This window comes from Chamaea fasciata, unplaced genomic scaffold (genome assembly GCF_029207755.1).
Source record: "Chamaea fasciata isolate MVZ Bird 193981 ecotype frontalis unplaced genomic scaffold, bChaFas1.0.hap1 SCAF_10, whole genome shotgun sequence".
In the NCBI taxonomy this organism is placed as follows: Eukaryota; Metazoa; Chordata; class Aves; order Passeriformes; family Sylviidae; genus Chamaea; species Chamaea fasciata.
This window is the reverse complement of record NW_027094095.1, coordinates 30,183,301-30,209,093: the sequence shown is the minus strand read 5'-3', so window position 1 is coordinate 30,209,093 and position 25,793 is coordinate 30,183,301. Positions and strand designations below refer to the sequence as shown.

At 42.1% G+C, this 25,793-nt stretch overlaps 1 protein-coding gene across 5 annotated transcripts in view; it reads right to left on the bottom strand.

The window, feature by feature from the left end:
• Window positions 1–25,028, bottom strand: part of PATJ (PATJ crumbs cell polarity complex component) — a 139,959-nt gene extending 114,931 nt beyond the window's left edge. For 4 of the 5 annotated variants that reach the window (XM_066192938.1, XM_066192940.1, XM_066192941.1 and 1 more), the window contains exons 1-11: window positions 24,914–25,028; window positions 18,990–19,049; window positions 18,741–18,907; window positions 16,916–17,098; window positions 15,452–15,591; window positions 13,467–13,659; window positions 11,601–11,729; window positions 9,765–9,977; window positions 6,996–7,098; window positions 6,122–6,210; window positions 4,733–4,871 (exon numbers count right to left, since the gene is read on the bottom strand). In XM_066192938.1, the coding sequence (XP_066049035.1) occupies window positions 4,733–4,871; window positions 6,122–6,210; window positions 6,996–7,098; window positions 9,765–9,977; window positions 11,601–11,729; window positions 13,467–13,659; window positions 15,452–15,591; window positions 16,916–17,098; window positions 18,741–18,907; window positions 18,990–19,011 (1,378 nt within the window). In that variant the 5' untranslated portion in view covers window positions 19,012–19,049; window positions 24,914–25,028. Of the gene's footprint in view, window positions 1–4,732; window positions 4,872–6,121; window positions 6,211–6,995; window positions 7,099–9,764; window positions 9,978–11,600; window positions 11,730–13,466; window positions 13,660–15,451; window positions 15,592–16,915; window positions 17,099–18,740; window positions 18,908–18,989; window positions 19,050–21,442; window positions 21,659–24,913 lie in introns of those variants that run through there. The other variant, XM_066192939.1, reaches the window with a different exon arrangement.
• Between the last annotated feature and the right edge of the window lie 765 nt (window positions 25,029–25,793).

Genomic DNA, 25,793 nt, shown 5'->3' with positions numbered 1-25,793 from the left:
AAATCAAAAACGTCTTTCTTAGGAAAACAATGCAAAATGTCAGCTCCTGTAAAAGTGTGATTTATTCAGCTGAGAGGCAGAAGAGGTGATGCTTGGTGATGAGATATGAGTTCTGTACCATGCAGTACTGTAAATAAATCGTTCTTTCAGGCTGCAAAACAAATTTCACACGACTTCATCGTTTGTTGCCGTAAAAACGCTTCCCACTCCAGGGAAACATCATCTCCCACCCAAATGAGCCCCCTTAAGAAGGAAAACACCTGACAAGATACTGCTGTTATCGAGGGGCCGTGTCAGCACAATGCAGGCACAGACTTTATTTATACATTTGGCAGGTATAAAGTCTTGTCTACTTTAATTAGGCCAGTAAGTAACATGAGCTTTAATATAAGCTCCAGTTCTGAACCAGTCTTCCGTGGGAACTTGGCTATCTTGACATTTATATCTTTTCAGCTTTCTTACTTATGCAACCAAGGCAGTTGGTTACAGTCCTGTAAGACAATTTGACAGAGCTAGACAGCAGAAAATGACTGGCTGCCCTGTGTTTGACCTCAGCCAGAAGCTCAGCTCACATATAAAGTTCCAAGCTGGAGCAATGTGTAACTGGTAAGAATCAAGCTCTACAGCAAATTCCATCCAACAGCAGCGACGGCAGCAGCATCTGGGGGCTGAATTACCAAAAAGTGGAGTTGGTTTTTTTTTCTTTCCCCCGCCCCCCCGAATGACTGCAGTAGCTTGTCAGATGTCTAGACAAGGCACAGGCCACTCGGCCTTGCTGCTGTGTCGCCCTGAAATCGGGAATGTGGAGCACAAGCTCACGTCCTGCACACAGACAGTGAGTAAAAGACCTCAGTGGGGGGATTGTGAAGACACCACGAGGAGCTCAGAGCCCACCTAGGAGCAAAAGCCTGCACAAATGGCATTGTCAAGCTGCCTCTGCTTTCAACACCTCCGCAGACTGCAAAGATAAAGCTCTGCAATACAATCCTCGTCACACACTTCTGTAACTTTGAAGTTTGCCACTCAATAAAAACAGAGATTGAAGTTTACTTCAACGACAGCACAGCCCACCCCTGTGCCTCTCCAGCTCACTTTCAGCCATGCCAGACAGGCAAATTCTGTCTGATGTGCACTGAGAACCCACAGTGCTCAGTGCCTAACAACTGAGGTGTCACTTGGAAATGTCCAGAGGATTTTCAACCAGTAGGCTCAAGCAGACACAGATACCTGAGAATCAGCAATCCTGATAGCTGTTTTCTGCTATCAAAACCACACCACACCAAGATTAAAAACTTGGGTTTGTAAATACAGCCCACAGTTGTCCCTGAAATAAATTATCTCCTTAAAAAATAATGGGAAGACAAACTGTCCTCAAATTCTCAACTGCTAGTTAAGGTTTTTTAACTTCATTGGAAATAAAAGTTTCTAATGTGTGACTTATTACCAAGCACAGGCTGATCACTGTCTTTGCTTCTCAGCTGTATCAAAACCAGAACAAAGTGCATTCTTCTGCTCCTTCCATTTGCAGAAAAACAGAGGGACAGAAATTCCTGAGTCTCTTTTTCTGCTATTACGTAGTTACAACACAGGACCTAAGCACCTGTAATCCCCTGTGCAGCCAAATATAGATTTTAAGGTTCACCAGGAGTAATGAATCTCAGGGTCAAGCTCAAAAGTTCAGTTCAGCAACTGTAAGCTGTGTTCAGCTGGCTGAATATAGATTTTTTTGTCACTTCCAAAACACATTACCAAAATCTACGAGTTGTTCAGAGCAGGTGCTGATGCACGCCTCCATTTGAAGTTTTCCCCGTTCCTTCTTTCAAACACACTTTGAAGTCTCTTCCTGTAACTTCCTTAGAACTGTGGAAATGTGGGCTGAAGGGATTTGGATTGAATATACTCAATTCCAGTGGCATCACTCAATTCACTTACAACGTTCCTTTTTCCCCCAAACAGCTTTTTCCACATGGCAGCTAATAGGAAATTTCTTTCTAGTCTCTCATCCAGCTGAATTCCTCATGACCTGACATATGTACCATGTCTTCTATAATGTGCAAGGCCTCAGAAATGAAAACACTTCCCAGGGACAGCTTTCATTAGCAACAACTTTTCAGCATATTTAGCCTGTCCTTCTGCCTGCGCTTCCAGGCAGTTTTTCATTTCTAATTAGCAAGCATAAAGAAGAAACCACAAACGTATTGTAAAAATCATCTTTTCTGGTCAAAACTGTCAGCTTCTTCAAAACTGGGATCTTTTTTTTTTTTTTTTTCCTTGCAGCTTCCTCCTGCTCTCAAAAAGTTACTCACGCAAGGGTGTGTGTTGCGCTCTTCATTAACGCCCTGCCTTTACCTGCCCTACTGCTGGGGCTTTTTCCTCAGACATCTCTTAAGCTCCTGACTCCCAGCATTGTCCCTGTGGGTTCTGAGTACTCCCTGCTCTGAGGAAGGAGCAGTCCTGCCCAGCCTGCAGGCTTGCAGAGGCAGCTGTTAAATTCATCGCCTGCACTCTGCTAGCACAGAGTTTCAGGCCTCGTGCACGTTGCAGCCCAAACCTCACTGCCTTTGTACCAGAACTGCTTAAGCACGGCTTTGCCTGGCCAGAATTACTATTTAATACCTCCCCAGGAAACACAATTTAATAAGAATTTCACACAACTGGGCTTAAAGGGAAGTAATACGCGTTTTATAAAACATACCTTTCACATTAAACCTCTAAAAGCATTTCCAGAGTTTAGTCAGAGCCTTAAATTAGCAGTATTTACTTTAGCACCATTATAACCAAGTGCCCATCACCACATCCAAAATAAGCACCTATCCCTGGAATTTAAACTTGGCTATTAAAATCTTTTCCAAGGTGAAATCTCATACATTGTATTTCTGCAGGAGTAAAATATGCATAGAAGTCCCACAGTAAAAAAAGAAAAAAGACCAAAACTGGGTAAGTGACACAGGACAGACAAACTGTTGCTCTTTCCCAGCCTCTGTCATAGCAAAACAATGCTCTGAGAACCTCAACTCTCAGCTACTCAGCCACCTCTGTTCTGGCTTCCTGTTTCTGGGAACATGCAAAAGTCACAACAAAGGATGTCTGGTTGCAAGGCTTGGACAGAAAAGTAAAACAGAATGGAATATAGGAACTGCTACATTCCTCTCGTTTCCAGGTTGTCTTTAATACTGACAGATCTTCAACAATCACAGCGAAATTGCTATTCATTGACAGCCGTAATTTAGAATCCTCTATTACATCTACATATCTTAGAAACTACAAGGCATAAGGATAATTTATGCTGACTTTAACACAAGCTGTATAAATTCACCCAGAAGTTCCTGTAGAGGAGCCCAGAAATCTGTGGGGGAATTGAAGATTCTGGAAAGACCTCCAGCCTTGGTTTCAAAGTCAGCTAAAACCCAGAGCAGCCCATTCCTTTGTGACCTGCCCCTGTGTCTGAATGCCTTTTGTTAATAACAAAAAAAAAGCCTTTTCTGAACTCCAGCTATCGGGTCTTTACACCCAAGACACAAGTTCTGATGAAGCTACTGCAGTGCCAAAAGAGGAAACTGCAGCAAATGGGCTTCAGAGACGTGGTACAGGAAACCAGAAGAATATTATGAAAATACTCTGCAGGAGTCTAAGATGTGTGAGGCGGGCAAGAAGATCACAGAATCATTAAGGCAGGAAAAGATCTCTAAGATTATCGAGTCCAGCAATGAAAATGGGTATGACTGAAGTAACACTGATCAGGAAATAAATGTGAATTGCCTGGAGTCCCATCTCCTGATGCTGCTCACCCAGCAGGCTGGTGCAGGGCCCTGGCAGCAGAGGAGGATGATAAATAAAGTCTCTCTCAGGAGAAAAATGCAGGCAGGACACCTCAGGTCATCAGTGCAGGACCAGGACCACAAAGAGGAATCTCTGAGCTGGAGGCATTCAGCTCTCCAGAGTTAATGAGAGTCATTCCTGAGTAGTGAAAGCTGCATCTCCACTGAGGGTCACCTTAAAAAAACCTTCCCAACACAAAGGGGACCACTGCTGACTGGAAAAGGGCAAATTTTATGCAAGGAAGAAGATCCAGAGAATTACAGGCCCTGAGATGTCACAGAATCCACTGTCAGCAGACATGTGGACAGTGCTGCAACTTGGGGACAGGGTGGGGTGAAAGAGTTGGTCAGATCCAAGAGCTTTACTTCAGAGAGCATTGCAGGGCAAAAGCTAAAGGTGGAGTAAGCCGTGACAGCCCATCAGGATCAGAGATGGTAGCCTTTAACCAGACTCAGGAGAGGCACTGCAAGACATCCTGTCTACCTGCTTGATGTAGAATCTGCTGCTTTTCACTGTGAAGATTATCCTTCTGTTGTTGTTTTCCCTCATTCTTACTGGCCACACTAATTTCAGTCCCTACAGCTCCACTGGACACAAAGATTGAAAGAGTTGGCTGCACTGTGAAAACAGATGAGAAAACCCCAAATCATAGGCTGCAAAATGTAAGAAGTAGTAGCACTACCTCACTAATTCCTTCTTTTTTTTTGGTGGGGTGGCTACACAGGAGTTTTGCACTGAATTTTCCTGAATGTCTCATTTTAGTTTCTTTCCAATCCTCCTTCAAGTATCTTACTTTTCTGCAGTGCACCCGAAAAAAATTCGAGGATCATGTGGTATCCAGTCCTAAACTGTTAAATGAGGCAGCTGTAAATTGAGTGAAAAATAAAATCAGTTGCTAGAAAAAAAGAATTACCTCTCTCTGAAGGGGTTTCTGAAGAAACAGTAAAGGAAGGTTTCCTTCTAAGCAAGGTGAGACGTACAGTCTGTCCCGTGTTTCGCAGTGCCTCTACCACTTCTTGGTTGGTAAAATCCTGAATGTTGACTCCATCAACCTGAAACAAGAAAATTGTACCAAAAACCAGTAATTGTGCTGTATTCTTAGGCTGTGTTGTGGAGTACCACAGGCTGTAAGCAACAGCCACATTATTTAGTGCAGAAATTACAGGGTTACTCTCCCAAGACAGCAATATTTGCAAAACAATCTCATTAAATCTGTTACATTTCACTGATGAGAATTTATTTCCAAAATGCATTTTAAAAGGAAACACAACAGTACTTTCTTCTTCCTGTTTTCATGGGGACAACCACAAAACAGAATTTACCAGTCTGATACAAGTACGCACAGATTTTTCCTTAATTTTTTTTCTGCTTACCAAAACCAGCTTGACAAAGACTGTGGATGAAGGTTCCAGGCAGAGTATCCAACCTAGAACTCTGTTCAGTTCATTATCACTGCTGCTTTTCTCATGGATTTCTAACATGCCCCACACAAGGCTCTACAAACAACTGTATAATCCACTCTAAACAGCCCAATTCTTACATTAGCAGATTTTTAAATTTACACCCAAAATACTCTGTTCACCTCACTGTCAGATCATGCATCAATAGGGCCTTTCCTGCAGATAAAAGGTTATATTAATTTTTGCTCTCATAAAGGAGAAGCTGACTTTGGAAGGTCTGGCATGGCACACATTTTAAAAGTAATTTTAAATCATATCTCTATAAATATTATCTCTTAAAACAAAAAAAGACTGTGGAATTCATTCCTGCTTGTGCTGTGAATGCAAAATTGGCTATTATTCAATTCACTGTTATTCAATGGTTTTTCCATTTTTCTACACATAAAGCTTGGGCTTTTAAACCTAAATTGTGACCATTAACATTTTGATTGTATCCACACTACACAGCCATTAAGGAACACAAACAATGTGCCACATCTTGCAGAATCTTAACAATCCTCGAATCACATTCAATTCAAGTAGAAGTTAATGCTGCTCATCTTTACTGCAGGCCAAAAGCCAAGATTCTCCACTCTGAAACACTTTAATCCAAATGCTTGCCTCTTTCACAGTTAACTACTATTTACTACTTCTTTGAATATAAAATAATACTTTAACCACAGCAAGCCAAAGCTCATTTCTGTCACAAGTCTACCTAAACAAACATGAACCACCAAATTATTTCTTCTGCAAAGCAGAGGAGGTTTAATTAATTTTAGAAAGTCTTTACTATGTTGTTCTGTTAACAGAGATGTGAAATGTGTTAGTTCTACAGCAATATAGAAGCACAGTATTTTACTTACAGCAACAATTTTGTCATGAACATGAATTTGGCCGTTGTGGTCAGCAGCACTACCAGGTATTATATTTTTCACAAAAATCCCTGAAGGTTCTGTTGGGGGGGAAGAAAAACAAGTCACTGCATTAACCTAATCTGCTTCTTTTCTTATTAAGGTTTTTAATTCCAGCCTTTTTCACACACTTCCTTCTGCCCATAAAGTGATGATTCTGTAAACCACCACCATCTGCACGTTACCACTCCCACAGCCTGACACAAAACTGAGGATCTCTGGTGGAAAAAAAAACCAAAAACCCAGCACTGACACAACCACCTGTACACTGACCTCCAATTTTTTTTCCTTAAAATGGCTCACAAAAGGCCGCCTCCTCCATGGATTCATCCTTGTGCTTACCCAGGCTTTAAACCACAATCACTTAAATCCATGCTGCGTTTGATTTCAATAGGACTAACTAAGCTAAAAGTAAAGTATGTGCTTAAGGACTTTGATCAGGACTTCAATCATCTTACAGCTGAAGAATTTAGTACTTTAAATCTTAATGAAAAAGGATTTTTCTTAAAAAAAAAAAAAGAAAAGAGAAGAGAAACATGGAAATCAGAAAAGCTGTCCTTTGTCATGTTTGCGGTTTGATTATTAATTCTAACTCCCAATGAGAATAAGGAAATAAAAACAAAGAAAAAAAAAATAACCCCCCCCTGAAACACTAACACTTCCCTTTCACAAGCTCCCACTAAATATGAGATGCTGCTCTGCAATTCTAGTGAATTTCATGTCCCCATATCCCAGCACAGGTAGGAGATATTCATTTTCCCGATGGTCAGTAAAGGGTATTTGAGAAGCCCCTGTCCAACATTTTCCTAAATCCTGTGCAACTCACCAGTGTCACATGTGCCAGCATATCCAACAATTGTTATTCCCAGGCTTTGCCCGTTCTTTTTCACAAGTTCAACGTCATAGGTATCAAAAAAGTTGTCATTATCCTATAAATAAAGCACAAGACAGCAAAAAAACCCTCAAAATTTCTCAGTGGCATTACAATATTGCAGGTTAGTTAAGACCTTCAGAAGTGAGAAGTGATTTTGTTTTTCATTTTGTTTAAATGCAATCTAAATTCATTTGTAAAGTCCCTACAAAGCTGCCCCTGGGATGTCTGTGCAACTCTCCTCTGACCAGTAAAAAGCAGGACTGCAAGGCAAGAGTTCAAACAGGGAACAGTAAAGACACTGGTGAGACCAAAAGAGAAAAACAATCAAGCACATAAATCTGGGATTGCAAGGGATAAATTAAAACACATAGAGTTGTTTGCTTTCTGTAATCAGATACAGAGCAATGAGATCAAAAAGAAGATGATGAGAGTAAGGTCTGTTAAAGTAATGGAAATCAAGAGGGATCCTGACACTGCCAACAGCAAAAAACAGACTGGGAAAGTGGAAAACATTTCTTAAGGGAGTGAAAAAAGAGAAGTTCAATCAAATGCTTGCCAAGTATCAGCTTTGGAAGGACCCATATTAAAAGCAGCCCAGAGTTCCAGCCATACCTATTTCACTTCTCAATGGAACAGAAATCGATGGGCACTATCTCCTTATCACACACACCTCCCTCCACCAGCAAAAGTCATTAAGCTCATTAAATGCCTTCCAACTCCCTTGCTCCATAAGAGGCTGATGGAGATGAAGATAAGTTTGGATGCTGTCACTTATCTACAGTAAACAAGCCCACAGCAGGACCTGAAATGGAGCTGTGGCCTTGAGAGCCCGGCTGTTTTGACAATCAAAAAGCTCCTCAGAGTCAGTGCTCTGGCTACAGACATTTTTCTCCAAGTAACACTCCTGCTAGAATGCAAAATAATTGAAATGAAGTCCAGAAAAATCAAAGTGCAAAGTCCTAAATACAGTCAGCACAAGCAGGCTGCTCACGCTGCTGTCACTATCTTGGACAGTACAGATAATAAGATTGTTTTCTTGTGCCCACACACAGAAGTAGTTTCAGTTATTCTCTACCACAGGAAATTCAAAGAAAATTAAATATGAACATAAAACCGAAAATAGCTAACCACCTATTAAAAATGCCTTTCTGCTGGTTTGCAAAAAAAGAGGAAAGGAAAATATTTTCCTATTCCAAAGCTCACAGCTAGTGAAAGTACTCAGAAACCAGAGAAAAGCTAGATTATGGGGATAAGTTCCATTATAAATCTGACACATACTGAATGGTGGATCATTGAAATCATCATTAAAATAATAAATACATTCGGATTAACAACTAATCTTGTCTTTGCAAATTTCTCCTGGCACCAGGAAGAGAGGAGTTTCTTCAAATCTACACGTGAAGAGACTATTTAGTTCAGAAAATGGTTTTTCCCCCTCTCAACTGCATTTCAGGAACACGGAGGACACTCAAAAGACACTGAGAAGGAATCACATTTTAGAAAGACTGCAGTATTTACTGTGCTCAGGGTTGATCAGTGACAACAGGAAGGGACAAAAACAGAATTCTGTAGAGGAAACAAAACTACGACCACGTTATTTTGCCCCTAATACGGGCCCTGGAAAATATGATCCAGTCAGGAAAAGAAGGGCCTCACAACAATGCTGATTCCCTTGGAAAGCCTCTTGTCAGAGTGTTAGACAAGCTCAGTTTTGAGACTCCAGCCTCAGGGATGCAGATCATCCCTTCCATCTCCTGGGCACTGATCCCTCCTGGGGAGAAAAGGAGCTCGAGAAGGACCCAAAATCCTTGACTGACACAGCCACAGCATTTTCCCAGGGATGTAACAGAGCTGCCCTTGCAGTGACTCTGCCCTGTGAGCAAAGAGGTGAGTTTGTGACAAAGTGACTTCTACTCTGACCTTTAAAAACAGTGCGTCAAAAACAAAAAAAAACACCAAAAAAAACCCCAGCTCTCCTCACTCATATACAAGAAACTAAACAAGGAAGAAAAGGCTACTCAGATTCTACACCTAAATCTAAGCGGCACAGTAGTAGCAGATGGTACACAAGCACAGCTTTGTTTATGTTTCGAGACCTACTGTACACTTAGTGTAGCATTTGTTGATTTTAATTACTCAAAACTGAAAAGAATGACTTCAAAAACAAGAGACTTTGATATGACCATGATAAGATTTGCTAAAACAAGTTTCAAAATTTTTAGATATATTTCCTATCACAGGCAGTAGCGTAGACTATGAAAACATTACACTTATGTTTCATAAAAAGATGATTGTGCTGAATAATTCTGGTGTGGCCGTGGCTCTCTGGATTTCAGACTAGGGAAATTCACAGTCCAGTTTTAAATCCACTTACAAGTGATTGATTAGAAAAAATGCAATAAGCTAAGAAGAAGAACTAAAAGTACCACTTATCGATAATGTTTATGGTCTCGGTAATTAAATTAGCCACTCTGAAATAAATTCTGTAAAGCTGATCATTCCAATCCCAAGATTACGGGTATTAATAAGCTACAGGAAAAAGGGAAAAATTATAGAAGGCAGGGCTATAATAATGACCACTTAAACACAGGAATATGACATCTGGAAACTGAAGAGAGGAGAAGCACTTTAGGGCCCAAGAACACTCCGTTCTCTCCTTCCTCTCTGATCACAAGCCACAAACACACTTAAAAATGTCCCAAGGAAGCAGCAGATACTCACATTTCCATCTTGAAGGGAAGGTAATGTGCTGACTGGCCAGCTCAGGGGAGCTGGTGGAGCCTCCATGACTTCAAACTTGGGGTCCCTTGCAACGATCATCCTGACAGAATTCCCACAGTTCCTCAGCACTTGGGCAACTTGCTCACTGGTCATCCCTTGCACGTTGGTCCCTCCAATCTGCAAGATGTGATCTCCTGTCTGCAGCCTCCCATCCTTCAAAACAGCAAATAAAATGGCAAAAAGTGTTTCCAGCCCATCCACGAAGTATCTGTTCCATCACAAAACTGAAACTGTGTAGGGCCATCTTCATGGCCATGAGAACCAATGTGAGCAAAGGGCAGGAAAAATGACAACCTTGGCAACATTTTAAATAATTCAAGGACTCGTTTGCACAGTTAGGTGCTGTTTTTTGCCACTGTTTTGCTCATTTAGGAGAAAACAGGCTGCAACAATGTTTTATAATCTCACAGACCGTTGTGTATTCTGTTTCATAGAATACTCCTCATCAGACAGGAGTTAGAATATAAGCACAGCATTCTGATTTAGGAGTTTCTATAGAGTTTTCCCCTCATACTTCTATTTTTTTCTCACGTGACCAGCTCCAACTCGAGTGAGTAAATCCACTGAAGCTAACAAGCCTCCACACAATCCATTTTTTACCTGATAATTATGATTCACGACCTACATCATCATTTCCACCACAACCAAGAATTTCTAGCACCAAATTCTCAGCTGGTATTGATCAGCGCAGCTCCACCACCTTTGGTGCATTGATTTATACAGCAATCACAGAGTTATTCCCAGAACCAACTCAAACTCATTTACAAACTCATCCAATTTTAACATGTACATGCCTCATTATTTCACATGTTCTTAATGATGTCTCATTCAGCTGAGAATGATGTGGTGAGTTCTTAGCTTACATGCTTCATTGGTAGCCAAAACACTTTATTCCTTACAGCAAAACAGGTGTTAGACAAAAATTAAAAAATACTCATTTATACACGGCAGGTTCAGAGGGAGACAGTCAAGAAAGAGCCAACATTTTCCAGTAAAGCTTTCCAAATTTCCAGCTTTTAATTCCATCCTGTACTAGAAAAAGTACTTTTGCCTTTCTCTTTTGTCTGCAAGGGTTCCAGGCCCCAGTTATTGTAACTCATTGTGACCAAATTTGCTTTAAAAATCTGAATCTGTTTTGCTATTGCAAGTGTTTTACTCCTGAAATGTAGCAGCACTCAGCACCCAGTTTCTAAAGGCAAACAATTAAAGGTGCAAACTGTGCCTGTGCAACTCCAAAAGGCTTTGCACCAAACCAAAGTGTCTCCTTGAACTGGTCAGGCTGCAAGGCAGGGATCAAACCCCCCTTCCCTGAAACCCACTGAAAACAAGACATTTTCAATCTCTAAAGTGAATCTTGCAATGCAGCGACTTTGGTAGGGCAGATTTTCTTGCCTGACAATTCAAATGAAGAGTTTTGTCCCTATAGATGCTCCAAAACGTGCCAAATTCTACAGAGTATTTGTCCTGCCCCAGACTGACCAAAGCCTGAAAATACCAAAAGTATTAAAAATATCAGGCAACTTTTCAGAATTTCTGCATGTTCAACAATGTTACAAACCCAAAGCTTGTCTGAGAAACAACTTAATTTATATCAGGTGCTGACTTTTTTCCTCAATCATACCTTCAAGGTATTTATTTAGAAAGCATGTGTTGGCATTCAGACTTTGATGCTGCCAGCTTCCTTTTGTTTAAGTATATTAGTTTATTTTAAGACTGTCAAAAGCGGTTAATTATACTTTGCAATCAAACAAGAAGTGACATAATATAACAAATTACCCGATCTGCTAATCCCCCAGGAACAATTGTTCTTACAACTACTCCACTCGACTTTCCTCCTACGATTCCAAAGCCTAATCCTGAACCATCGTTAATCAGCTCAACGTCTTCAATGTGGCCCCAGTGAATCTGCAATTAATAAAAAAAACCAGGAGATTTTAATTTTCGGACGATCATTAACGTTCCTCGCTCTCACGTGCAGCAGGAACGAGGAGAATTAATCAGACCAACTTTCTGTCTCCACCCCTCAATACTGGAGAATTTGTGGGATTTTGTTCACTCAGCTCCATTTCCTCATAAATATGCACTGGGATTTCTCATCTGTTTTTAAACACACATTTTTTGTCCTCCTCTTTAGGGATAACAGGATACTAGGGGAAAAAAAAAAGCTTGACTAAGAAAAAGCAATTTTAAGATTTTTTCCGGGCCAAAATGAAAAGTATCCTTTCAGTTTTTCATAAATCCAGAGTACTGCAAACAAGAGGGAAAAACAGAGGCAGGGAGCTTGCACTGGCCCAGTTTTCACTCGGCGTTGCCCAAATTCTAATTTCTGTTATTTCACTTACACACTCTGAACACCCCCATTCAGCACTGAATTAATAGCACAGCGCAATATTCTGCCATACTGGATTGGAAGCAAATTTCTAAGCTACACTGTACCATGACCTTATGTTCTACAAGACAATCTGAAAATAACAAAGCTGTTAAGCAACCCAAACCCAGCCAATGTTTCTGTCAGATTAATATCTCATACAGGCCCAAATGGAGCAAAGTAGGCAGATTTAAGTCTTCTGCGAATAAAGGATTTATTAGCATACTGAAAATCTTTGCCAAAGCCAGTTAAATATCATAAAAGAAGTTTAAAGACCCCCTTCAGAGATATATATTTGTGTTTTATTTTGTTAGTCTGTTCAGCGCAGATCTTTCAATGAAAAGGCAGTTAAAATTTAATTCTTTAAAATTTTCAGTGCAATAAACAATATTGATTATCCACTAAAACCTTCAGATTTCACTACCTCTGTAATAATCATGAGGGAAATAATTACTAAGAATAAGGAAAAGCACTGCTTTTACCCAGATTTTCATCAAAGTCTACCAGCATAATAAATTCAGATTCCAATATTGCAATCCCTGGATTTAGGTGTGCAGTTTGACCAAATTCAGGGAAGCCACCTGGACCATATGGGTGGAACACAGATGGAAGTTTAGCCCTGGTTTATTACATGTCCCAGTGACAAGCTCTCTTTTGTCACAAAAACAAAAGGCTTCCCAATCACTGAAATTTGCAGATGGAAAAAAAAAAAAAACACACAAAAAAACCAAACAAAACAAGCTGATAAATAAACAGGGATTGAGAGGTTCTTTAACAGATAAATTGTGTTTGTTTTTTAAAACAAAGACAAGGCTTTCTGGTGTGAGCAGTGCCAGTTTAAATTGGTTGGGCTGTTTCAAGCAGCATCCACGGCAGGTTATGTTTACTCTCTTTTAAGAGGTAATCAGAGCATCTTTAATTGCTGAGCACAAGTAGGTTTCAGCTGGGTATTCTCATAAAATGCTTCATCCAGCCTGTGCTGAACAGACCCTGCTGATAAGAATATGGTGATCTACTAAAGCTTCTGCTATCCCATAAAAACCCAGGATCTGTTTTATAACAACTCCACGCAGCCTTGCAATCGAAGCTCTGTGCTTACTGCACGGTGAGTCTAAATGAAATGTCATCACATATAAAATCTGATTAAAGGAAAAAAAATCCCTCTATGTAAAACTTCCTAACACAAACACCTAAGAACCACGGGGGAAAAAAAAAAAGAAAAAGAAATCCAGCCCAGCTCAAAATCTGATTTTGACAGTATTACAACAACTCACAGTCTCAGGTGGATTTACATCACTTAATAAGGCAGCTCTGCTGTTCCCTTGAAGTGGCTCCCGAGCCACCACCAGATGCAGGGATCCTGTGGATTGCTGGAGGAGGGCAATGGCGTGCTGATGGGAAATGTTCTGATCCAATGGCGTGCAATTAATGGCCAGTATGTGGTCATTTTCCCTCAGTCTTTGATCCCTTAACAAAACATTGAAAGCAATTTTTTAATGCAGCACAGTGACTTCGCATCAGGCTCGCGTAGCTGAAATGGGAACGCGCAAAATACACAGCCGCGCGAGGTTAAATGTTTATGTGTTTTAAAAATCTGCTTATTAGGGTGCCTTCACCAGCTTACACACTACATTCAATCCACGCTGCTCTGAACTGCCCGGCCACATTTTGTTCCAGCTTTGTCATGGTACAGAAATTTGCTCAATTCTTTACTTTGCTTCTATTCAAAATTTAATTGCAATTCCCTTATCCTTTTTTGATGATACTGAACTACAAAGCAGAAGTTTTTTGTAGTTACACAATAAACTAGGAACTATTCTTCATTATGTTTGGCACTACATGATGCCATCTCTAAGAATCCACAACTTAGGCTTTGATGCTGTTTTGTATCACTATTTAATCTAAAGATTGATGTGCTGCATATTTATATTTTCCTTAAAATTTATAGTATCAAGCTTCAGACATGAAACTTTCTTGAAGCAACACACAGCTCAGTTGCTACCTTGAGATAATATAAATTTCACAGTTAATTCACCCCAGTGATGAATTTAGATTTGTGACAAGAGAGAAACCATCACTCATCTCCTTTGTTAAATATTCATTCTAAGCACGAGACCAAACTGTTACATAGACAGACACTGCCTTCAAAGCTCTGTAGGAATCCAAAAAAGTCTCCAGGAGATCTTGTCTCAGAAGCAAAATGGGAAGCATGCTGGGGAAATTTATAAACTCCGAAACAATATAACTGCACATCTTAACTAAGGCATTTGAAACTTCCTTTTTGTCGTGCCATGTTTAAGATGTTTCCCAGAAATCACTTTCTTCGAGCACTAACCATATTTCAGATTCTCTCATCAAAGAAAGTGAGCAGCAGGTCATCAAATCCTAAAGTGAGATATTCACCCTCCTTTGACATCCGGATCAGTCCATCTGTCTCCACTTTGAAAGAGCCTTAATATGCTTTTCTTTAAGTGTTCTCTGGTGTGTTCTCTGTGGGCCCATCGCCATTATCATTCCAACCTCTCCCCACTCTTTTTTGTCATCCTGTGTTGGCACTTCCTGACATGTGTTATTTAAAAAGTGACACCAGTGACTTGAAATCTAGACACATTTTTTTCTTGAAACATAATTCCGAGCACTGCATTTGTCTCATGCCAACTCTTGTGGTTTTACAATCGCATTTTATTTTTAAAGGATTGCTCTGTCTTTTGTTGTTGGGTGAAAAACCCACAGACAATACAGGAAGAAACTGCCTGAAGCCTCGATTCTATGATGACATCTGTGCAGGGATCTGTCGGGAGGAGTGGATCTAAATTTACACAGGAAACAAACACTAAAACCAACTATAAATAGGGCATTGTCAGAGGCACATAAATAGAGGAAAAAGGGGGTGAAAAAAAAATCTTTCAGGGACACAATGCATAAAAATTAAAACAGAATCTAATTTTTGTTTTCTTTGCATTCTTTTCTGAGTTTTCTTTTGTTTTTTTAATCAGGGCTCAAGATGCTCTAAAGTGAGTCATGATTTCTGGAAATTCCATTTATGAATGGCTCGGATATTTAAAACTCATCTGAAAACCTGATCCTCAAAACATGAGTCCCTTTTAGCTGAAAAGCCAGAATTCAAGATACCACCACCAAAATATCTCAGCAGATAACCCAGACAAACATGTTATTCTGACAGAGTTTTCGACGTGAAGGTCACGACTTTTCCCTTCATGGAAAATACAGTTTTCCAACACAATGATGAAGATCTCACCTGTCAGCTATGCTTCCTGGCTGGACTTCCTTGACAAAGATACCAACTTCTCCCAGGCTGGGATTTTTAAGGGCAACCACACTAAACCCGAGACCTCCAACAGAAGGTTTATCAATCGTTATTGACTCTATTTGTCTTCCCTAATAAAAACAGAAGATAAAATGATTTACTAATTTTCAATGCAATAGAACGAGCTAGTGTTAAATTTATGAACACTGGGAGAATTACTCTCCTCCTAAGACTAAACAAAGGCAAAATAGCGAGTATGTTATTTCTATAAAAGCTCCTCCATTTATTATTTTTAATATAGCAATGTATTGGATATGCAAGCACTCTGAGGTTCTGAAACCTCAGGGAATTTAAGAGCTGCTTTCACACTTCATTCACATTATGAGATGAATTCCAAACTGGATGAAAACTATGAAAGAAGTGCTGTCTAGAGCAATATATTTGGGATTTCTGGAAATGCTGTATAGCTGAACTAAATTACTTGTCTTTTGGCTCCCCTTGCTTTTAATGCTGATTTTTAGGTGTGCATTCAAAAGACTGCAGCTTTTAAATAAAGAAATTAATTTCCTCCCCCTCCCTCCAGCTTCACACTAGAAGCTAAAAAAGCGTTTGCTTTTGCAATTGCCTGTTTTTCAGTTCTAATTTCAAGATTTTTGGGGTTGTTTAATGGGAAATATTATTGTGAGAATGCACTGCTATCACAGCTCTTTTATTCCAAATAACGTGCAGCCTTTACTGCTAAATCTTATCTCTGATGAGTTAATGACACGCTAATGAGAAGAGTAATGCTCAAAATATTACAGCTACATTAAGGTAGTCAATTAGCAACAGTTACTTAATACAGAAAGGCACGACTAAGCAATTAAATTAATGGTTCAAAATAACACAGAACAATACATTTGTGGTATAAATGCCAATCCCACATGGGTGGATGTCTGCACCTGTACAAATTCTTAGGGAATTTGGTACATCTGCATCTGTCTGGCAAAGTTAAGACACACTAAATAAAGAGTTAAAAAAATATTACATGTTAGTTTCTTTAATCCTTTGCACTGTTCATGAAGTTGGTACATTTCCAATTTAAAATGCACTCGATAAACAAGTGTCTCCATCAAAACAAGTTCCTGCTGAAAATGTCCATTTTCAATTAAGTGTCATCAAAATACCAAAAATGTTTCCTGGCAACTGAAATTTCCTCAGTAAGTCGGTGTGCTTGGTAGAAAGTAAAACAGAAAACTGGCAATGGAAGTTAAAAAAAAAAAAAACAAACAACAAAACAAGACACCAAGCCACTTCCTATTGGTGATGTTCTCTTCCTCAGGGAAAAGTTCTCAACACTTCTACTCTCTCCTGGTTAGGAGGCACCACGCTTCCAGACGCACAACAACAAAAGCAGTGTGAAATGCTCCAAAATGAAAAAAAAAACTTTGGTTCACTAAAGCTTAGAGCCTTTACCTTTGCCATTTGCTGGATGATCATGTTAAATTCATTAACTCCCAGGTTTGGAGTGAAGGCTGGTGCTTTGGGTCCAGGTGAAGTGCAAGGTGTCCCAGCAGTGACTGATTTGTCAGCAAACACCAACAGCCCCCTCTTGGTAAAATCAAAATCCACCGAGCGGTCGGGAGGCATGTAATTGAGCTGTTGAAAAATGAACAAAGGTGTGCGAAAACTACTGAAAACAAAAGAAGGGTTTTCCACAAGTACCATTTTATGTGCAGGCTGCCAAAGGAGCAAAAATACCCGTGCTCATAAACGCCCACTCACACAAATATACTCACCTGTATAATTCAGGCAGCGTTAATATATAATCTAGAACCAAGCTATCATATCAAATTTAAACTGTTTTTCAGGAGTTCCCTGGATGTTTCAGCTGTGTTTCTACTCCACTCATTTTTCTCTGTTTCTTTCATGCTTCTCCCCTGCCTGTGCCCCTTATCCTCTTTTCACCCTGGTATTCCAGAAACAGCACATGCAAAAGCACCAAACACTAAAGAGGCTCTCAAGCACTGCTGCAACTGTTAGGGAAACCTAAACAGAATTTTGGCACAAAGATTCAGATATTTTCAGTCATTCAGGAGCCTGAGGCCTGGTTTGTATTATGCCCTCCCCAAAGAGAGCCTAGGGTACAAACTACCACTGAAAATGTTACCACTGCTAGAACATGCACTTCTAGTCCTCGTTGATAATGAAGAAATGTAAACCGTTCCTCGTGTGACATAATAAACTGGAAAATCCCATCCTGAATGAAGCTGCCCATGCTTAAATAGAATTTGAAGAAAACCTGAATTTTCTAGATACGAGAATTCTGAGCATTCTGAATAAAAACCCCATTACGTCTCAGTCACTTCTTAGAAACCTTTGCATTTTCATACATTTTTTTAATAGCCTGGCGACGTGCATCCAAGCCTTGGAAGGAAGGGATGCAGCACCTTTGGGAACTTGGGAAGGAGGGACAATGAATGGCACAGCCACCACCAGGCCAGCCAGGCAGGAACACCTGCAATACATCTGGCAAGGGACAGCCTTGTCCCCCCTGACACCCATCCTGCTGTAATTCCAGCTGGGCACAGTGACAGCAGGGACAGGGATTGCTGCTAGTCAGTGCCTGGCTTTAAGTTTGTTGATGATTTTAACTTAACTGCAGGGTGAGACCTGTCCATGCAGTTGTGTCATGGGTGCCCATGTCCACAAAATCAAGTGTCACTTGGCTTTACAAACCAATACAAAACCACACAAGTTCCAACCTCTGCTGAAGCCAAGTCATTTTAAAACCTGTTTGGGTACAGCTGCATCAGAGCTTGGCAGATCATCAGGCTGGGTTTTCTACGGTTTCCTTCCCAAAGCAGGTTAAGCATCCTTGTAAAAATTAGCAGGAACTAAGTGATGCTGTCTTTTAGGGAGAAAAAACGCTGCCAGTGAGCTGATAAACAGCACTTAGCTTCTCTGAAAAACAAAGGTTCCCAGTTCCAACACTGCTCAGGACTCCAAATGCTGGAGCTGATGTCTTTTGCAGATGGTTTTTTCCAACACAACTCTGCCTCTCCTGCATCCCTTTCAAAGCATGTTGCCCCATGACCTCTTCGTTGCAAAACCACTTCTCATTTCAGCAGTGCCTCTGCAGACACCAGCTCCACGGAAGAAAAGAAGGCCCAACACTCACCAACACCACGTTACAGCTTATTAACGAGAGCGCCCTCGTTAACGCACGCCTACACATCCTGATTCAAGTTCCACTCGCTCAGAGTTATCATCACACCAGTAACAGGAATTTTGCACTCACTTGTTCCTTCAGCTGCTTGATGGATTGCTGGAGAGTCAGGATCTGGTTGAACAAGGGGCTCCTGAGGGTGTTCCTTAGGACAGTCAGGTTTTCCTGGTGTTGGGAATCCCTCTTCTCCTGCAGTTTTGCCTGCAGGCGATCCAGGATCTGCAGCACCTGCTGCTTATCTGCACCACATAGGAGTCCAGGTTAGGAATGGAGCTTGTTTGCTCAGTGCTCAACAAAAGGAATCATTTTCAGACCACGTACCTGCTGCTGGATTTTCGGGCATGTTGAGGGGTGTTTTTGGAAATGCTCAGAATAACCTGGCTAAGATTAAAAAAAAAAATCAAATTATTAAATGATAGATCTAAACAGAACAGTAACATTCAATAAATGCAGTAATACTAAGCTAACTACAAGGAATTTAATAAAAAATACTACTACCCCTGTTGTTTACCCCAAGTATTTAACAAAACTCTTGACATAGCCTCAGCACATCCAAAAATTTTTCCTTGTTCCATGTGCTTTTCCTTTCACACACAGAAAGGAATACGAACAACTCTTCCAAACATGAATAAAAATGCACGTTATGAAAAGAAACTCAAAAGGAAAACTGAGACACAGATATGTTCAACCAAATTATTTTGATTATTGACATTAAAGCTGTGATCTTCACAAATATACAAAGAGCTAAAATCTACCTATTATTTAGAAAATCCTTTCCATCTGATCATTTGTAGACAGCATTCTTATCATGACAGCTCGGCCCTGCTGGATGCCAACAGAGGCGAAACTTTGTGTTTCCCAACAAAACAATGAAGTTCCCTACACTCATGGGACAGCACAGAATTAAAGCCCAAAATTGGGCATATTAATCCCTATTCCAACACACTCCTGAGGAAGCTCTGTAATCACAGCCTGACTTACAACAGGAGAAGGACGCCTGTTCTCTTCTCCTGCAAGTGTTTGCTTTTCTCTTTTTGACATACATGAACAGCAAAATATCCTTTATTAAGCTTTTAAGGAGTGGAATATCTTTTATCAAGCTCCTCCACAGTGCCAAACAGAACAGGTCTCCAGCAGGGGCTGAGGCCTAGGTGGCAGTATAAAAACAACAGACTTGCAATTAGCAGAGATGATAAATTTGTACCCTTGCTTGCATGTTATTAAGTTGATGTGGAGCCTGTCATTCTGAAATCTATCAAGGCAGCTCTACCAAACAAGATTCCTTCACTTATTACAAGCTCCTCTGAAAGAAGTCAGCCATTTAACAGCACAATTTACATAATTTTAATTCTATCCAGTATATAAGTGTGTAATTTCAGAATAATATATTTGGAATTATTTTGGAACAAGTCTAGCCATATCCCTCTCTCTATGTAAAAGCTTTTCATTTTATTTTTCAGTCTTGCAACTCTAGAGGAGCAAGGGTCACATGGTGAATGTGACACCAGGGTAAGCACATTCCAGGAGCTCTCTCCCAGCAGGACCTCTGATCCTTTCAACTCTGCCTCTGCTCACACTGAAAACATCTGGAATTCTGTGAGGACACTGTTATATTTATCAAAATATTAAATATGCAGGTGAGTAGCTTCCCTTCTCCTGAAGAGTCAGGTTAAGTTGATTTACCTAATTGGAAAAAAGAAGTGGATGGAGGCGTGTCACTAACCACAATTCCAGATTTATGCCCCCTTTGCTGTGCAGCTTTGGCTCCTGCAGGAATTCCTGCAGAACTCGGTGGGTTTGTGTGGTTTCCACCCAGGGCCAGGCAAAACGAGTCGCTTTGCACGACTCCTAACAGATTTAGGAGGTCATTTTAAATCAAACTCGTAGCAGGAGTTGAAGCAGCAAAGCCATACAACCCCCTGAAAAATTTTCAGGAATGCATCTGAACTTTTGGAAGTGCTGCAGCTTTATTTTCTTTTCCATCCGAAGTAAAACACTTCTGAGAGCACAGCAGCCTTTGATTCTGCGCTGAGAGCTGATTCTGAAGAGCAGATGAAAACACTGTTTCCTTACACACTCCTGAGTCTTCATTAAACCCAGAAGACAAAACTTAAACCCCCTCAACTGAAAATACAGCATGAACCTTAACAAATCAGGACAAAGAATATGGAAATTTGTTCTTTCTTCCTTGGTTTAACTTCCCTCCATTCGCTTTCCTCCTCTGTTTTTCTACCTCACATCGGCAGTTAAAAGAGGAAAGCGAGCAAACTAAAGTGAAAAAGGGATGGGAAAAAATTGTGAGGAAAAGTGGCTTGAAACACCTTTAAACCAGCAGTGGGGTGAGGAAAAGATTAAACCCAGAGAAGAAATCCAGCATGGCAGGAAATAATGACGACTTGACAGCACCATGCCCACTCAAGAGCCAAAGCCAAGAGGCTGGTCCAGCTCCCCAGCCCTCTTTCATGCATTTATTCTTTCCATTTTCCATTCAGCTGATCCCATAGTGAGCTGGGACAGGGAGCTAAACACTCAGAATCCTTCACGTTTTGGTGGGCTGAGTTTTGTGCCCAGTCAGCTCTGAGCTGCCCGCACTGGCAGGAGGGGACAAGAGAGGACGGAGTGACGTGTCCACACCTCACAGCAGGACCAAAATGCACCACCAGAAACTCCCCAGCCCAAAACAACCTCCAAGTGCTGAGCTAACCATCCCCCAAATTAATCTTTTTTCCTTTGCAGAGGGTGTAACAACAGCAAGTATGGCAATGGGGACTGACCCGAGAAAACTGGAGATTTAAATTTAAGGAGAAGAATTATAGGTGAGAGATCTTGGCTCCATCGAGGCAGAATTTCACTGGAGAAGGAGTAGAAAACAGGAGGGGAAAAAAAAAAAAAAGAGATTAAAGAAAGTTTCAGCTTCTTGCTTGAGCTGCTCCAAGTGTCCCTAAGAGCCACTGCAGGCCACTTGTGCCAGTGGATGCCCAAGTGGATCTCAGGTGCTTGAATAACATTTCAAGTTTACACAGCACTTTGGGGTTCCTCGTGATCAAAGCTGGCCTCCAGACAGCTTGCAATGCTTTTAAGTGATTTTTGGTACAATATGTTAAAGCCACACTCAGTATTTCTTTATTCCCCTTTTTCCATAAGGGGGGGGGGGGGGGGGGCGGGGTGAATTTAAGCAAACAGCTTGTTCTGGTGTGAAGGGATCCCTGAAAATATAAAGTAATTTAGAGTTTTCAAGTCATGGAGAATTGAGGACAGGCTTTAAGACCGGCTTTTGGGCACCAGAGAAACTCATAATTCCATGTACTACTGATCTCTATGTTTAAGAGCCCCAACAGTTTATCATTAAACATTTTCCAAACACACTCCAAGTCCAGGCAGAGTGTCAGCAAACAGCTGATAAATTAGACAGTCCATTCCTAGGTGGTAATTTCAAAGAATGATCCAAAACACTTCGGTTTGTCCCATTAAAACCAGTTCATGCACTCCACATCCCTCTTCCTTTAGCTCCAGTCCCCAGCTTCTATAGATGCTTATTTATCTCATTGGAAACCTCAGTTCAACATTTATGTCACAACTTCCAACATAACCATAAAATCACCGAGAAAATGATCAATTTCAGAAGGTTGAGTGTTTTGTAACCCCAGGACAGCATCCATCTGGGGTTCCACTGTCTTCGCTTCTGAGAGCTGAACTCAACGCATCCAAGGGAGTGGGAAAGCTTCAGAAGGTTTTGTATGAAATCCCAAGACTTGGATCTTCTTCAAAAGCAGCATAAGGAAAAAGGAATTCCCCCATGCTGGTGCCAGCGGAGGGTCATCAGAAGAGCTGAAAGGTTTAAGTCTTCCATTGCCATCACCCCCCTGCCAGATGCCTGCCACTTGCATGGAGACACGGCACGTCCCAGAGCCAGAGGGGAACACAGCATCCCGACATCCCATCGGCGGCCTTGACAAACACCTGCCCTCCACAAAGGGTTGCTGGAAGGTGGAAATTGAGGGCTTTTCTGCTGGGGTCTGGAAGAGGACACAGTTCGGCCGGCAGAGATCATTCTGCCCATTTTTCCCCACCCATGCACAACCTCCTCTGCCCCACGTCCTTCAATGTGGCCTCCAACAAAGCGCATCCCTGCAGGAAAAGTCCGGCCTTATGGGATGTTCTCCCCACTCAGCCCTGCTGGGATCTTTGGGGATATTAAAACCTACAAGTGCTAGCTAACTCCTGCCATTTCTCAAAGGCTAGCTCTAACACAACCAGCCTCAGCAGCCTGCCACGAGAACAGCCCAAGGGTTCATCCCGATCCAAAGTCACCTTTCTGCACTAATGCAGTTGGAATTTTTCCTGGCCCTGTTATCATGAGTGACTAATACAGTGCATATCATCCTCCTCATCACAGAGACCTCTGACTCGGAAAATTTCAGTTTTAAAGTTGATAAAAAGCAAAAGCAAGGCAAAACAGCATTTGTTAGTGTCATCTTAATCCTAAATTGTCCTAATGTGCCATCAGCTGAACTTCAGATATTCAAAATTTTATCATTTACACGCCATACTGTGAGAAAACACTATTCTAACATGTATTTTGCTGTCCTACACGTCATGCTTGGTTTTACTCACACTGTACAGAAAAATTAAGTCAGACCAAGCGTAGCACATACACACACCTTTCCTCTGAAACCACCTCTGCTCTGTGCAATGCTGCAGGATTTACAAAAATGCTGTCGAGCACATACCGACTGCTCCAGGCACTTGAAAGAAGGAAAAAAATGGAATACTTCTGTGAGTACCTGAACACAGAGACGCCACACACCTCCAAGGTGCACTGGGTCACAGCTAAATATTGTTAAAAATAAAAAAAATACTGCGTGGGCAGGCTGAGTTTTACACACCATTAGTGACTACAGGAGGAGGAAAGTGAAGAAAACCCAGCACTCTGCACCTGTGATTACCAGTCTCGGTGCAGATCAAGAGGAGCCTAACTCAGTCTCCAGGCATGGAAAATTCAGCAAGCAGAACCTGAATTCCCGTGGACTTCAGCCTCTAGGAAAGTGCTGGTGTGGGCTCTCTGTTGTCTAATAAAAGTTAGAGCTCATGCCAAAGCTGCTCCCCAGGAAGCAAAAACATGGTCTCAGAAACCTGTTCTCATGGAAAACTCCTTTCCAATATCTAAATATTATCATTCTCCATAAATCCTAAGTACTTTGATGACAGTGTACACAACTAACAAATCACAGGGAACAGAGCTGTTAGACCTGCAACCATGCTGAACTTCCAAGGGTCAGAAATTAAAAAGGAATGCGGAAGAACTGTTTTCCCATTAACCACCCGTCAACAAAGTAAAAACCTGCTCTGCTAAGAAACTCTGGATTGACAGGTACTTGACTGGAACTGTTGCAACAGGTGTGTTGCTTCCCTCCTCTCCTCATCCTGAGCCAGCCTCTCCAGGCAATGGAAACTGTTTGCACAACGCGATGCCAGGATGACTTGAGTGCCATGGAAAGCCTTGAGCTGCCATCAGGAATCACACAGCCCTGCCTTGTCTTTACTGGGGTGTCAGGGACTTGTCGAGGTCCCTGGTGCCAGAAGGGCTTTCACATGGGGGTCTCTGGATGAGTGCAGGCTGGTATCCTGGCCATGGCTAGACGGGTCAAGCTGCTGTTCACAGGTCTGGCTCTGGAAGCAAGTGATGGTTGCAAACCCTTAGAGAGTTCCAGGATGGGTCAGGTTGGAAGGAACAAATGACCAAATGACCACACCACCAAATGACCACGGCTGGGTGATTTGGTCCAGCCTCCCTGCTCAAGCAGGGCCGACCCTGAGCACAAGGTACAGCATTGAGTCCAGATGTTTCTGAAATGCCCCCAGTGAGGGAGACTCCACATCCTCTCTGGACAATCAGTTCCAGTGACAGAGTTCTGTCACCCGCACAGGAAAGAAGTTCATCCTCACATCCAGGCGGAACTTCCTGAGCATCAGTTTCTACCCCACTGCCTCTCGTACTACTGCTTGGCACCACCAGGCAGAGCCCATCTCCATCCTCTCGGCAGGCTGGGATACTTGTTACAGATAAACACAGGTTTTTATCCCCTTTAGATATTTACGCACACATTTCACCCGGCGATCCACACCGAAGGGGAATCCACTCCTGCAGCAGAGCCCTCGCACCGCGCCGACTGTCCGTGCCGCCCTCCTACCTCACCCCACTCCATCCCACCCCATCCGTGTCATTCCCGGGGCGGACGCGGTACCTGCGGGCGGGAGGAGGCGGCGGCGGCGGTGCCGGGGGCGGGATGCCGGGATGCGGGCAGCGGCGGGATGCGGGGAGCGGTGGGATGCGGGGAGCGGCGGGATGGCCGCCGGCGCTCACCTGGGCGGAAGCGGGAAGCGAGGGGCGATCCCGGCTCACCTGCGGCGCAGGAAGCCGGGGCGGCGCGGCAGGAGAGCCGCCTCCCGAGGGACGGCCGGGACTCGGCCCCTCCCGGCTCCGCGGGGGCAGCGCTGCGGCGGGACACGGGCTCTGGCCGCCGGGGGAAGTGCAGGGGTTGCGTTTCAGGGCCGAAATTGAAAGTTTTTAGGCAATTTCCAGGTGAGCCTGACCCGCCAGCCTGCTTATGGATCATAGTTTGGATCTGTCATGTGGCCTCCAGCCTCCCCAGTGAAGGCAAACCGCGTGTGTAAATATTGTGGAAAAGCTGGTTTTTCACTTATTTGCAGCACATCGGTGTCCAGACTCAACGATACTCTGTGATCCTATGTTTTGAACTCCCTACAGAAGGCCGCTAGAGCCGGCTTGATGTGAGGGCTCTGTTCCCTTTGGATACGGGTGTAGATCCTCAGGTAAAGTGTGTATAATAATACGGGAAAAATAATATTTTTATAATAATATGCTCTGCTCAGCATCGGCAGTGCAGCCCCCGTCACTTCACAGAAGGGAATGGCAAAAAACCATAGGAAAACTCGGATGGAGTGAAGGGATTGCAAAACTTCCCCCAATGCACTCCAAAACACACCACGTCACTGTGGCTTCCAAGACACGGAACGTTGTCCAGGGTGGCAATAAAAACAAGATTTTCCTCCTGCTAGCTAAATAGTGAACAGGCACCATTTTAGTTGAAATTAATTGCGTGA